The 15850-nt window shown below is 41.3% G+C and overlaps 1 protein-coding gene across 1 annotated transcript; it reads right to left on the reverse strand.

The window, feature by feature from the left end:
• Nucleotides 1-1918: 1918 nt before the first annotated feature.
• LOC132868093 (histone H1-like) lies at nt 1919-3264 on the reverse strand. The gene is made up of 2 exons (XM_060901049.1): nt 2750-3264; nt 1919-2006 (listed from the first exon to the last, which is right to left on the reverse strand). The coding sequence occupies exons 1-2, from the start codon at nt 3262-3264 to the stop codon at nt 1919-1921; spliced, it is 603 nt and encodes a 200-aa protein (XP_060757032.1).
• Between the last annotated feature and the right edge of the window lie 12586 nt (nt 3265-15850).

Genomic DNA, 15850 nt, shown 5'->3' on the forward strand with positions numbered 1-15850 from the left:
GCTAAAAAGCTTTGGGAGTGAGTATTGTTTTCGGTTGCTTGACTGTGTACGTTTTGTTCTGTTATTCTCGCTTTTATTGTTTACATGAGTGTTCTGACACCTCATTCTGTCGGATGTGGTGCACGAAGCGCCAAAGATATCCCATTCAGTGGTGTTAGTTAACAAATCACACCCTGCCAGCAGAGATCTCTGGCTCTGACTGTAGCGGCTGGTCGCAGCCAATGATGCATTTGGTCGCGTTTTGCTAACGTAAACGCTGACGGAGGTACGCAATGACGTATGCGATCGTTGAAGGGCTATCCCAATACGTAAGGGTTGAATTTCAAGCCCTATCCCTTGTAGTTCAGTTTCAAGGGGAAGGGCCAAGGGGAAGGGGGAGGGGAAGGGGGAGGGGTAGAAATTAGAATTGGGATTGGGCCATATGTCACAAAGTAAAATGACCACACAAATTCAATACATATCTCCATATAATGGGCAAAAACTCTTCCGCACCCTGTTCAAAGTGTAGTGCATGGGCAATAAACAAATTATTTTTAGTTTCTTTTTTGCTATTAAAAGTTAAGTCATCTCTGAAGAATTAACAAATTAAATGAATAAAAAATTCTACAATTCTAAATTGTGCAAACTTAAGCACCCTGTTAGGACATCAATGGGCTGTATTTTCAAACAAAAGTGCTATTATGGGTACTTTGTTATTGAAGTCTATTGCTGTTTGCATCTAGTTAGCTAGGCAGACATTGATTCAGGCGTCTAAAATATTAATTTGCCACTATAATGGTTGATATGAGAGATTAGATCAGACTTACCTCTATACTTGGCTCTATTTGTTTCTTCCTGTAGCCTTTGTTTGCGCTCTTGCACACCCGAGAGTTTGGATTTCTTTATTTAAGCACTTGTAGTCTGGGCTACTTTTTGCAGTGGATAGCCATTCTCATTCCCCGATGAACACCGCTCCCCCCGCCCCCCTTATAACCTATCATTGTGCATTTTTAGTAGGTATAAGGAAATCACCGACCACTACTGAGTAGGCTACACTTGTTTTTCAACCTTTTTGAGCCAGGGCGCACTTTTTTCAATGAAAAAATCTCAAGGCACATCACCAATAGAAAATGTTGACTGAAACTAAAACGCTGTTGCCAATATTTACAATATACAGTCATTCTATAATTTTCCACGGTACACTTGGTGATCTCTCACGGCACACTAGTGTTCCACGGTACTAGAGTTCGGCAGCACAGTGGTTGAAAACACTGTACACCACTGATGCACTTGGTAACCTCTCCATTCAATAACTCCATCCCTCCTTTTTGGTGGGGTTTTGGTCGCCCTTGGCGCCCCTGGGCACACTTTGCGCTCTAGGCAATTGCCTAGGTCGCCTATAGCAATTGCCGGCTATGATTACATGGCCAAAACAGAGACTAGCCGCGGATGCACACTTGCGCGCCCGAAGACACACTATAGACAGGGCGAACCACTGTTGAGCGCTTATTGTTTCATGATTAACAATCACCACCACACCCCACCCCACCCCGCTTTTTTTGACAAATCGCACCCTGACTACATGCTTTGCTGGACAATTAAATTAGGCTAAGACATTATAATGCTGACTCGTTTTCAGAATAGTGGAAGTCAATTTTTCTCCCCCCATTTCTGCGCCCCTGGATGGACGCAGCGCCCTTAGCATTTGCCTATATTGCCTATGCCATGGGCCGGCTCTGGTTATTAGTTCCATCAGCCCTGACTCAGTTCATGTTCTCCCAGCGCCCTCCTGTCACCATTTTGTAAAGCAGGAATCAACTCCACCACAACAATCAGCAGCATCTGATATCATGAGTGAATATGGAATACTGCTCTTTGAACGAGAACATGGGTGGCTCTTAAAAGAGCCGTTTAGGGAAATTAAACAGTAGTCACACAATCATGTCCACTTCTTTTTGGGGGCCGCCTTTTTCGCTCTGGCCGTTTTGGGCTTTACGGCTTTGGGCTTCGCAGTTTTGGGCCGAATCCCATTTCACCCCTTGGACCAACCCCTTGGCCCTTCCCCTCCATTTTGCGCGTTCACGTGAAGGGGTAGGGGTATCCCAATCCCAGTTAACACGGAGGGGTAGGGGAAGGGGTAGGGCTTCTGTACCCCTCCAAACGGAGATTTTCCTGGAGCTGACTCCGAACGAAAGGGTTTGAGAGATTTCCCACAATGCCATGCGGATTTCAGCGAGATTTCATGCGGATTTCAGAAAGATGGCGGTTCCCGCGGCGAAAGATTGTCATAAATGTATTTTCTCCATTATTTACGTGTTTTAAGTTGTTATCCAGAGGAAACACGCCGCTTGATTCGCTTTCGAGCTGAGAATGAGCAGCGATTTCTGAAATCCAAGCTGCTGCTAAAAAGCTTTGGGAGTGAGTATTGTTTTCGGTTGCTTGACTGCGTACGTTTTGTTCTGTTATTCTCGCTTTTATTGTTTACATGAGTGTTCTGACACCTCATGTGGTGCACGAAGCGCCAAAGATATCCCATTCAGTGGTGTTAGTTAACAAATCACACCCTGCCAGCAGAGATTTCTGCCTCTGACTGTAGCGGCTGGTCGCAGCCAATGACGCATTTGGTCGCGTTTTGCTAACGTAAACGCTGACGGAGGTACGCGATGACGTATGCGATCGTTGAAGGGCTATCCCAATACGTAAGGGTTGAATTTCAAGCCCTAACCCTTGTAGCTCAGTTTCAAGGGGAAGGGGTAGAAATTAGAATTGGGCCTTTGTCTTCTTCGCGCTCTTGGCAGCCTTTTTGGGGGTCGACGGTTTTTTCGCCTTCTTCGGGCTCTTGGTACCTTTCTTGGCGGCGGCCTTCTTAGAAGACTTCTTGGCGGCGGGTTTCTTGGCCGCTACCTTCTTAGCGGCGGTTAGCTTTTTGGCGGCCGCCTTTCTGGCTTTGGGCACGGCTTTCTTGGCGGGCTTCTTGCCTTCGGTCTGCGTCTTGTTCAGCTTGAAAGAGCCAGACGCACCGGTCCCTTTGGTCTGCACCAGGACGCTTTTCCTCACAAGGTTCCTGACGGCGATTTTGACGCGGGAGTTGTTCTTCTCCACATCGTATCCGGTGGCCTGTAAAGCTTTCTTCAAGGCGGAGAGGGACACGCCGCTCCTCTCCTGCGACGCAGAAACCGCTTTGATGATGAGCTCGCCGACGCTCGGGCCTGATTTCTTGGTCTTTGAAGCTGCTTTCTTCTTGGGCGCTTTGGCCGGCGCGGCGGCGGGAGCGACTTCTGCCATCTGGAAGCGAGTGAAACGCTGTGTGGGAAACGGAGGCCGGGGGCAGGGCTTAAAAGCGCTCATGAGAACGTTTGAGACTCAACCGCGCTGCCGCTGAGTGAGCGCGCTTCCGTCACACACTCGCACTTGTGTTTTCTCACGGCGTTTCTCGGCGAAAATAAGACTTGGAAGACAAGATCCAAAGTGATCGAGCACACGTTTAGCGAGAACGGGCTTTCTCGTTCTTCCCGAGCTCCAGCAGGCCCAGGTACAGACCGAGCGTGTCGCAAAGTGGCCATAAAACAGCACGGTGCGACTCGAGCCGGCGGGCTGCGCATTTTGTGCGATGCCATGTGTAAAAACGGGCTGAGAAACGGCGTGGCCGCTGTAAGCGCTCTGGGCTGAGTGGAAGGAAGGAGAGCCCTGTCAATGAGCCTGATGGATTTCCACTGTCCGAGTGTAGTGTGCAGTTTTGGAAACGGAGCTGCTTTTGTGCTGTGGAAAGCACAGCTTTGGAGTGAGTGTGCGCGCGCATGGGTGTCAGGGGTGTGTGTGTGTCAGGTGTGTGTGTGGTGTGTCAGGTGTTTGTGTGTCTATGTGGCGGAGTTGTGGTGTTGGATTTGGTGGAATTTGATGTGCCAACAGGAAGACTAGGCCAGGCGGAGACTCTGCTGCAGCCTTTTGGTTATTTTATTCCACACTCCTGGAGCTCTACTCGGACGACATCAAAAGAGATGTGAACCCGACTGTGGAATTCCTTCCTGATGCTATAATCCTAACACGAATCACGTTGTGAAGCTATAACCCTAAAAATAATCACTTTGCGCAGCTACAACCCTAAAAATAATCACTTTGTGCAGCTAGAACCCTAAAAATAATCACTTTGCACAGCTATAACCCTAAAAATAATCACTTTGAGCAACTACAACCCTAAAAATAATCACTTTGCACAGCTAGAACCCTAAAAATAATCACTTTGCGCAGCTACAACCCTAAAAATAATCACTTTGCGCAACTACAACCCTAAAAATAATCATTTTGTGCAACTACAACCCTAAAAATAATCATTTTGTGCAGCTAGAACCCAAAAAATAATCCTTTTGTGCAACTACAACCCTAAAAATAATCACTTTGCACAGCTAGAACCCTAAAAATAATCACTTTGTGCAGCTACAAGCCTAAAAATAATCACTTTGCGCAACTACAACCCTAAAAATAATCCTTTTGTGCAACTACAACCCTAAAAATAATCATTTTGTGCAGCTAGAACCCAAAAAATAATCCTTTTGTGCAACTACAACCCTAAAAATAATCACTTTGTGCAGCTAGAACCCAAAAAATAATCCTTTTGTGCAACTACAACCCTAAAAATAATCACTTTGCACAGCTACAACCCTAAAAATAATAACTTCGCGCAGCTATAACCCTAAAATGAATCACTTTGGGCAGCTGTAAGGACATTAGACACTGGATGCTGGAAAATAACGAATTTACCGTCAGAATTTTTCTCGAATTATCTAAAGCTTTTGACAATGTTGATCACAATATACTACTCAATAAACTAAACTCCTATGGTTTTAAAGGTTTTGCCTTCCAATGGTTAAAAGATTATCTGTCCGATACAAAAGCAATATGTTTTTAGTAATAGTTTTGTCTCATCCCATAAAACTGCAACATGTGGAGTCCCTCAAGGATCCATACTTGGTCCTCTTTTGTTCTTGATTTATGTGAATGACCTCGCCTTGGTATGAGACAAAGGCCCAATCCCAATTCTAATTTCTACCCCTACCCCTCCGCCTTCCCCTCCGCCTTCCCCTTGGCCCTTCCCCTTGAAACTGAGCTACAAGGGATAGGGCTTGAAATTCAACCCTTACGTATTGGGATAGCCCTTCAACGATCGCATACGTCATCGCGTACCTCCATCAGCGTTTACGTTAGCAAAACGCGACGCGTCATTGGCTGCGACCAGCCGCTACAGTCAGAGCCAGAGGCAGAAATCTCTGCTGGCAGGGTGTGATTTGTTAACTAACACCACTGAATGGGATATCTTTGGCGCTTCGTGCACCACATCCGACAGAATGAGGTGTCAGAACACTCATGTAAACAATAAAAGCGAGAATAACAGAACAAAACGTACGCAGTAAAGCAACCGAAAACAATACTCGCTCCCAAAGCTTTTTAGCAGCAGCTTGGATTTCAGAAATCGCTGCTCATTCTCAGCTCGAAAGCGAATCAAGCGGCGTGTTTCCTCTGGATAACAACTTAAAACACGTAAATAATGGAGAAAATACATTTATGACAATCTTTCCCCGCGGGAACCGCCATCTTTCTGAAATCCGCATGAAATCTCGCTGAAATCCGCATGGCATTGTGGGAAATCACTCAAACCCCTTCGTTCGGAGTCTGCTCCAGGAAAATCTCCGTTTGGAGGGGTACAGAAGCCCTACGCCTTCCCCTCCCCCTCCGCGTTAACTGGGATTGGGATACCCCTACCCCTTCACGTGAACGCGCAAAATGGAGGGGAAGGGCTAAGGGGTTGGTCCAAGGGGTGAAATGGGATTCGGCCAAACTCTTTACATTACTATTTGCAGACGATACCAATCTATTCATGTCTCATAAAGAGTTTGATACACTGATAATAATACACAAAGTGATTCATGTTAACTTCATAGCTAAACAAAGTGATTCATCTTAGCTTCAAAGCTACACAAAGTGATTCATGTTAAATTCATGACTGGACAGAGTGATTCATGTTAGCTTAATAGCTGAACGAAGTGATTCGTGTTAGCTTCCAAACTGCACAAAGTGATTCGTGTTAGCTTGATGGCTGCACAAAGTGATTCATGTTAGCTTCATAGCTGCAGAGTGATTCATATTAGCTTCAAGGCTGCACAAGTGATTTATGGTAGCTTCCTAGCTGCACAAAGTGATTCGTGTTAGCTTCATGGCTGCAAAAGGGATTCATGTTAGCTTCCTAGCTGCACAGAGTGATTCATATTAGCTTCAAGGCTGCACAAGTGATTCATGTTAGCTTCATGGCTGCACAAAATGATTCATCTTATCTTTATATCTGCAAAAAGTGATTCATATTAGCTTCAAAGCTGCACAAAGAGAGTCATGGTTGCTTCATGGCTGCACAAAGTGATTCATGTTAGCTTCATAGCTACACAAAGTGATTCATGTTAGCTTCATAGCTGCACAAAGTGATTCATGTTAGCTTCAAGGCTGCACAAAGTGATTCATGATAGCTTCATGTCTGCACAAAGTGATTCATGTTATCTTTATGTCTGCAAAAAAGTGATTCATGTTAGCTTCATAGCTGTACAAAGTGATTCATGTTAGCTTCATTGCTGCATGAAGTGATTCATGTTAGCTTCAAAGCTGCACAAAGTGATTCATGTTAGCTTCACAGCTGCCCAAAGTGATTCATGTTAGCTTCATAGCTGCACAAAGTGATTCATGTTAGCTTCAAAGCTACACAAAGAGATTCATGTTAAATTCATGGCTGCACAGATTGATTCATGTTAGCTTCATTGCTGCATGAAGTGATTCATGTTAGCTTCATAGATGCACAAAGTGATTCATGTTAGCTTCATAACTGCACAAAGTGATTCATGTTAGCTTCATAGATGCACAAAGTGATTCATGTTAGCTTCATAGCTGCACAAAGTGAGTCATGTTAGCTTCATAGCTGCACAACATGATTCATGTTAGCTTTATAGCGACACAAAATAATTCGTGTTAGCTTCATAGCTGCACAAAGTGATTCATGGTAGCTTCATAGATGCACAAAGTGATTCATGGTTACTTCATAGCTACACAAAGTGATTCATATTAGCTTCATCGCTGCACAAAGTGATTCATGATAGCTTCATAGATGCACAAAGTGATTCATGTTAGCTTCATAGATGCACAAAGTGATTCATGTTAGCTTCATAGCTGCACAAAGTGATTCATGTTAGCTTCATAGCTGCACAAAGTGATTCATGATAGCTTCATAGATGCACAAAGTGATTCATGATAGCTTCATAGCTGCACAAAGTGATTCATATTAGCTTCATAGCTGCACAAAGTGATTCATGATAGCTTCATAGCTGCACAAAGTGATTCATATTAGCTTCATAGCTGCACAAAGTGATTCATGACAGCTTCATAGCTGCACAAAGTGATTCATATTAGCTTCATAGCTGCACAAAGTGATTCATGATAGCTTCATAGATGCACAAAGTGATTCATGTTAGCTTCATAGCTGCACAAAGTGATTCATGTTAGCTTCATAGCTGCACAAAGTGATTCATGTTAGCTTCATAGCTGCACAAAGTGATTCATGATAGCTTCATAGATGCACAAAGTGATTCATGATAGCTTCATAGCTGCACAAAGTGATTCATATTAGCTTCATAGCTGCACAAAGTGATTCATGACAGCTTCATAGCTGCACAAAGTGATTCATATTAGCTTCATAGCTGCACAAAGTGATTCATATTAGCTTCATAGCTGCACAAAGTGATTCATGATAGCTTCATAGATGCACAAAGTGATTCATGTTAGCTTCATAGCTGCACAAAGTGATTCATGTTAGCTTCATAGCTGCACAAAGTGATTCATGATAGCTTCATAGATGCACAAAGTGATTCATGATAGCTTCATAGCTGCACAAAGTGATTCATATTAGCTTCATAGCTGCACAAAGTGATTCATGACAGCTTCATCGCTGCACAAAGTGATTCATGTTAGCTTCATAGCTGCACAAAGTGATTCATGTGAGCTACATAGCTGCACAAAGTGATTCATGTTAGCTTCAAGGCTGCACAAAGTAATTGATGTTTGCTTCATGGTTGCACAACGTGATTCATGTTAGCTTCATAGCTGCACAAAGTGATTCATGTTAGCTTCATAGCTGCACATAGTGATTCATGTTAGCTTCATAGCTGCACAAAGTGATTCATGTTTGCTTCATAACTGCACAAAGTGATTCATGTTAGCTACATAGCTGCACAAAGTGATTCATGTCACCTTCATAACTGCACAAAGTGATTCATATTACCTTCAAAGCTGCACAAAGTGATTCGTGTTAGCTTCATGGCTACACAAAGTGATTCATGGTAGCTTCATAGCTGCACAAAGTGATTCATGATAGCTTCATGTCTGCACAAAGTGATTCATGTTAGCTTCATAGCTGCACAAAGTGATTCATATTAGCTTCATAGCTGCACAAAGTGATTCATGATAGCTTCATAGATGCACAAAGTGAGTCATGTGAGCTTCATAGCTGCACAAAGTGAGTCATATTTGCTTCATAGCTGCACAATGTGATTCGTCTTAGCTTCATAGCTACACAAAGTGATTCATGTTAGCTTCATAGCGACACAAAGTGATTCATGTTAGCTTCATAGATGCACAAAGTGATTCATGTTAGCTTCATAACTGCACAAAGTGATTCATGTTAGCTTCATAGATGCACAAAGTGATTCATGTTAGCTTCATAGCTGCACAAAGTGAGTCATGTTAGCTTCATAGCTGCACAACATGATTCATGTTAGCTTTATAGCGACACAAAATAATTCGTGTTAGCTTCATAGCTGCACAAAGTGATTCATGGTAGCTTCATAGATGCACAAAGTGATTCATGGTTACTTCATAGCTACACAAAGTGATTCATATTAGCTTCATCGCTGCACAAAGTGATTCATGATAGCTTCATAGATGCACAAAGTGATTCATGTTAGCTTCATAGATGCACAAAGTGATTCATGTTAGCTTCATAGCTGCACAAAGTGATTCATGTTAGCTTCATAGCTGCACAAAGTGATTCATGATAGCTTCATAGATGCACAAAGTGATTCATGATAGCTTCATAGCTGCACAAAGTGATTCATATTAGCTTCATAGCTGCACAAAGTGATTCATGATAGCTTCATAGCTGCACAAAGTGATTCATATTAGCTTCATAGCTGCACAAAGTGATTCATGACAGCTTCATAGCTGCACAAAGTGATTCATATTAGCTTCATAGCTGCACAAAGTGATTCATGATAGCTTCATAGATGCACAAAGTGATTCATGTTAGCTTCATAGCTGCACAAAGTGATTCATGTTAGCTTCATAGCTGCACAAAGTGATTCATGTTAGCTTCATAGCTGCACAAAGTGATTCATGATAGCTTCATAGATGCACAAAGTGATTCATGATAGCTTCATAGCTGCACAAAGTGATTCATATTAGCTTCATAGCTGCACAAAGTGATTCATGACAGCTTCATAGCTGCACAAAGTGATTCATATTAGCTTCATAGCTGCACAAAGTGATTCATATTAGCTTCATAGCTGCACAAAGTGATTCATGATAGCTTCATAGATGCACAAAGTGATTCATGTTAGCTTCATAGCTGCACAAAGTGATTCATGTTAGCTTCATAGCTGCACAAAGTGATTCATGATAGCTTCATAGATGCACAAAGTGATTCATGATAGCTTCATAGCTGCACAAAGTGATTCATATTAGCTTCATAGCTGCACAAAGTGATTCATGACAGCTTCATCGCTGCACAAAGTGATTCATGTTAGCTTCATAGCTGCACAAAGTGATTCATGTGAGCTACATAGCTGCACAAAGTGATTCATGTTAGCTTCAAGGCTGCACAAAGTAATTGATGTTTGCTTCATGGTTGCACAACGTGATTCATGTTAGCTTCATAGCTGCACAAAGTGATTCATGTTAGCTTCATAGCTGCACATAGTGATTCATGTTAGCTTCATAGCTGCACAAAGTGATTCATGTTTGCTTCATAACTGCACAAAGTGATTCATGTTAGCTACATAGCTGCACAAAGTGATTCATGTCACCTTCATAACTGCACAAAGTGATTCATATTACCTTCAAAGCTGCACAAAGTGATTCGTGTTAGCTTCATGGCTACACAAAGTGATTCATGGTAGCTTCATAGCTGCACAAAGTGATTCATGATAGCTTCATGTCTGCACAAAGTGATTCATGTTAGCTTCATAGCTGCACAAAGTGATTCATATTAGCTTCATAGCTGCACAAAGTGATTCATGATAGCTTCATAGATGCACAAAGTGAGTCATGTGAGCTTCATAGCTGCACAAAGTGAGTCATATTTGCTTCATAGCTGCACAATGTGATTCGTCTTAGCTTCATAGCTACACAAAGTGATTCATGTTAGCTTCATAGCGACACAAAGTGAGTCATGTTTGCTTCATAGCTGCACAAAGTGAGTCATATTTGCTTCATAGCTGCACAATGTGATTCGTGTTAGCTTCATAGCTACACAAAGTGATTCATGGTAGCTTCATAGCTGCACAAAGTGAGTCATATTTGCTTCATAGCTGCACAATGTAATTCGTGTTAGCTTCATAGCTACACAAAGTGATTCATGGTAGCTTCATAGCTGCACAAAGTGAGTCATATTTGCTTCATAGCTGCACAAAGTGATTCGTGTTAGCTTCAAGGCTGCACAAAGTGAATCATGTTAGCTTCATAGATGCACAATGTGATTCGTGTTAGCTTCATAGCTACACAAAGTGATTCATGGTAGCTTCATAGCTATACAAAGTGATTCGTGTTAGCTTCATAGCTACACAAAGTTATTCATGGTAGCTTCCTAGATGCATAAAGTGATTCATGCTTGCTTCATGGCTGCACAAAGTGATTCATGTTAGCTTCATAGCTGCACAAAGTGATTCATGTTAGCTTCATAGCTGCACAAAGTGATTCATGTTAGCTTCATAGCTGCACAAAGTGATTCATGTTAGCTACATAGCTGCACAACGTGATTCATGTTACCTTCATAACTGCACAAAGTGATTCATATTAGCTTCAAAGCTGCACAAAGTGATTCGTGTTAGCTTCATAGCTACACAAAGTGATTCATGTTAGCTTCATAACTGCACAAAGTGATTCATATTAGCTTCAAAGCTGCACAAAGTGATTCGTGTTAGCTTCATAACTGCAGAAAAGTGATTCATGTTAGCTTCATAACTGCACAAAGTGATTCATATTAGCTTCATAGCTGCACAAAGTGATTCATGTTAGCTTCATAGCTACACAAAGTGATTCATGTTAGCTTCATAACTGCACAAAGTGATTCATATTAGCTTCAAAGCTGCACAAAGTGATTCGTGTTAGCTTCATAGCTACACAAAGTGATTCATGGTAGCTTCATAGCTGCACAAAGTGATTCATGTTAGCTTCATAGATGCACAAAGTGAGTCATGGTAGCTTCATAGCTGCACAAAGTGAGTCATATTTGCTTCATAGCTGCACAACGTGATTCGTGTTAGCTTCATAGCTACACAAAGTGATTCATGTTAGCTTCATAGCGACACAAAGTGATTCATGTTAGCTTCATAGCTACACAAAGTGATTCATGTTAGTTTCTTAGCTGCACAAAGTGAGTCATATTTGCTTCATAGCTGCACAATGTGATTCGTGTTAGCTTCATAGCTGCACAAAGTGATTCATGGTAGCTTCATAGCTGCACAAAGTTATTCATGGTAGCTTCATAGATGCATAAAGTGATTCATGCTTGCTTCATGGCTGCACAAAATGATTCATGTTATCTTTATATCTGCAAAAAGTGATTCATGTTAGCTTCAAGGCTGCACAAAGTGATTCATGTTAGCTTTATATCTGCAAAAAGTGATTCATGTTTGCTTCATGGCGGCACAAAGTGATTCATGTTAGCTTTATGTCTGCAAAAAAGTGATTCATGTTAGCTTCAAAGCTCCACAAAGTAAGTCATGTTAGCTTCATAGCTACACAAAGTGATCATGTTAGCTTCATAGCTGCACAAAGTGATTCATGATAGCTTCATAGATGCACAAAGTGATTCATGATAGCTTCATAGCTGCACAAAGTGATTCATATTAGCTTCATAGCTGCACAAAGTGATTCATGACAGCTTCATAGCTGCACAAAGTGATTCATATTAGCTTCATAGCTGCACAAAGTGATTCATATTAGGTTCATAGCTGCACAAAGTGATTCATGATAGCTTCATAGATGCACAAAGTGATTCATGTTAGCTTCATAGCTGCACAAAGTGATTCATGTTAGCGTCATAGCTGCACAATGTGATTCATGATAGCTTCATAGATGCACAAAGTGATTCATGATAGCTTCATAGCTGCACAAAGTGATTCATATTAGCTTCATAGCTGCACAAAGTGATTCATGACAGCTTCATCGCTGCACAAAGTGATTCATGTTAGCTTTATATCTGCAAAAAGTGATTCATGTTTGCTTCATGGCGGCACAAAGTGATTCATGTTAGCTTTATGTCTGCAAAAAACTGATTCATGTTAGCTTCATGGCTGCACAAAGTGATTCATGTTAGCTTCAAAGCTACAAAGAGTAAGTCATGTTAGCTTCATAGCTACACAAAGTGATTTTTGTTAGCTTCATAGCTGCACAAAGTGATTCATGTTAGCTTCAAGGCTGCACAAAGTGATTCATGTTTGCTTCATGGTTGCACAAAGTGATTCATGTTAGCTTCATAGCTGCACAAAGTGATTCATGTTAGCTACATAGCTGCACAAAGTGATTCATGTCACCTTCATAACTGCACAAAGTGATTCATATTAGCTTCAAAGCTGCACAAAGTGATTCGTGTTAGCTTCATGGCTACACAAAGTGATTCATGATAGCTTCATGTCTGCACAAAGTGACTCATGTTAGCTTCATGTCTGCACAAAGTGACTCATGTTAGCTTCATAGCTGCACAAAGTGATTCATATTAGCTTCATAGCTGCACAAAGTGATTCATGATAGCTTCATAGATGCACAAAGTGAGTCATGTGAGCTTCATAGCTGCACAAAGTGAGTCATATTTGCTTCATAGCTGCACAATGTGATTCGTGTTAGCTTCATAACTACACAAAGTGATTCATGTTAGCTTCATAGCGACACAAAGTGAGTCATGTTTGCTTCATAGCTGCACAAAGTGAGTCATATTTGCTTCATAGCTGCACAATGTGATTCGTGTTAGCTTCATAGCTACACAAAGTGATTCATGGTAGCTTCATAGCTGCACAAAGTGAGTCATATTTGCTTCATACCTGCACAATGTAATTCGTGTTAGCTTCATAGCTACACAAAGTGATTCATGGTAGCTTCATAGCTGCACAAAGTGAGTCATATTTGCTTCATAGCTGCACAAAGTGATTCATGTTAGCTTCATAGATGCACAAAGTGATTCATGTTAGCTTCATAGCTGCACAAAGTTAGTCATGTTTGCTTCATGGCTGCACAACGTGATTCATGTTAGCTTCATAACTGCACAAAGTGATTCATGTTAGCTTCATAGCTGCACAAAGTGATTCATGGTAGCTTCATAGATGCACAAAGTGATTCATGGTTACTTCATAGCTGCACAAAGTGATTCATGTTCGCTTCATAGCTACACAAAGTGAGTCATGTTTGCTTCATGGCTGCACAACGTGATTCATGTTACCTTCATAACTGCACAAAGTGATTCATATTAGCTTCAAAGCTGCACAAAGTGATTCGTGTTAGCTTCATAGCTACACAAAGTGATTCATGGTAGCTTCATAGCTGCACAAAGTGATTCATGATAGCTTCATGTCTGCACAAAGTGATTCATGTTAGCTTCATAGCTGCACAAAGTGATTCATGTTAGCTTCATAGCTGCACAAAGTGATTCATGATAGCTTCATAGCTGCACAAAGTGATTCATGTTAGCTTCATAGCTGCACAAAGTAATTCATGTTAGCTTCTTAGCTGCACAAAGTGAGTCATGTTAACTTCATAGCTGCACAAAGTGATTCATGTTAGCTTTATAGCGACACAAAATAATTCATGTTAGCTTCATAGCTGCACAAAGTGATTCATGTTAGCTTCATAGATGCACAAAGTGATTCATGGTTACTTCATAGCTACACAAAGTGATTCATGTTCGCTTCATAGCTACACAAAGTGAGTCATGTTTGCTTCATGGCTGCACAACGTGATTCATGTTACCTTCATAACTGCACAAAGTGATTCATATTAGCTTCAAAGCTGCACAAAGTGATTCGTGTTAGCTTCATAGCTACACAAAGTGATTCATGGTAGCTTCATAGCTGCACAAAGTGATTCATGATAGCTTCATGTCTGCACAAAGTGATTCATGTTAGCATCATAGCTGCACAAAGTGATTCATGTTAGCTTCATAGCTGCACAAAGTGATTCATGATAGCTTCATAGCTGCACAAAGTGATTCATGTTAGCTTCATAGCTGTACAAAGTGATTCATGTTAGCTTCATAGCTGCACAAAGTGATTCATGATAGCTTCATAGCTGCACAAAGTGATTCATGTTAGCTTCATAGCTGCACAAAGTGATTCATGTTAGCTTCATAGCTGCACAAAGTGATTCATGTTAGCTTCATAGCTGCACAAAGTGATTCATGTTAGCTTCATAGCTGCACAAAGTGATTCATGATAGCTTCAAAGCTGCACAAAGTGATTCGTGTTAGCTTCATGGCTACACAAAGTGATTCATGATAGCTTCATGTCTGCACAAAGTGACTCATGTTAGCTTCATAGCTGCACAAAGTGATTCATATTAGCTTCATAGCTGCACAAAGTGATTCATGATAGCTTCATAGATGCACAAAGTGAGTCATGTGAGCTTCATAGCTGCACAAAGTGAGTCATATTTGCTTCATAGCTGCACAATGTGATTCGTGTTAGCTTCATAGCTACACAAAGGGATTCATGTTAGCTTCATAGCGACACAAAGTGAGTCATGTTAGCTTCATAGATGCACAAAGTGATTCATGTTAGCTTCATAGATGCACAAAGTGATTCATGTTAGCTTCAAGGCTGCACAAAGTGATTCATGTTTGCTTCATGGTTGCACAACGTGATTCATGTTAGCTTCATATCTGCACAAAGTGAGTCATGTTTGCTTCATAGCTGCACAAAGTGATTCATGTTAGCTTCTTAGCTGCACAAAGTGATTCATGTTAGCTTCATAGCGACACAAAGTGAGTCATGTTTGCTTCATAGCTGCACAAAGTGAGTCATATTTGCTTCATAGCTGCACAATGTGATTCGTGTTAGCTTCATAGCTACACAAAGTGATTCATGTTAGCTTCATAGCTGCACAAAGTGAGTCATATTTGCTTCATAGCTGCACAATGTGATTCATGTTAGCTTCATAGCGACACAAAGTGATTCTTGTTAGCTTCATAGATGCATAAAGTGATTCATGCTTGCTTCATGGCTGCACAAAGTGATTCATGTTTGCTTCATGGTTGACACAACGTGATTCATGTTAGCTCATTGGCTGCACAAAATGATTCATGTCAGCTTTATATCTGCAAAAAGTGATTCATGTTTGCTTCATGGCGGCACAAAGTGATTCATGTTAGCTTCAGAGCTGCACAAAGTGATTCATGTTAGCTTAATAGCTGCACAAAGTGATTCATGTTAGCTTCAGAGCTGCACAAAGTGATTCATGTTAGCTTCATATCTGCACAAAGTGATTCATGTTACCTTCATAACTGCACAAAGTGATTCATGTTATCTTTGTCTGCAAAAAAGTGATTCATGTTAGCTTCATGGCTGCTCAAAGTGATTCA

The sequence above is a fragment of the Neoarius graeffei genome, chromosome 19 (assembly GCF_027579695.1).
Source record: "Neoarius graeffei isolate fNeoGra1 chromosome 19, fNeoGra1.pri, whole genome shotgun sequence".
Classification (NCBI taxonomy): domain Eukaryota; kingdom Metazoa; phylum Chordata; class Actinopteri; order Siluriformes; family Ariidae; genus Neoarius; species Neoarius graeffei.

What these genes read in the sequence shown, in the direction of transcription:
- LOC132868093 (XM_060901049.1), bottom strand. Translation starts at nt 3,264, where the DNA reads ATGGCAGAAGTCGCTCCCGCCGCCGCGCCGGCCAAAGCGCCCAAGAAG. An exon ending in AGCGCGAAGAAGACAAAGGC is followed by an intron (nt 2,007 to 2,749) that starts CCAATTCTAATT and finishes GGGGTGAAATGG; the next exon opens with GATTCGGCCCAAAACTGCGA.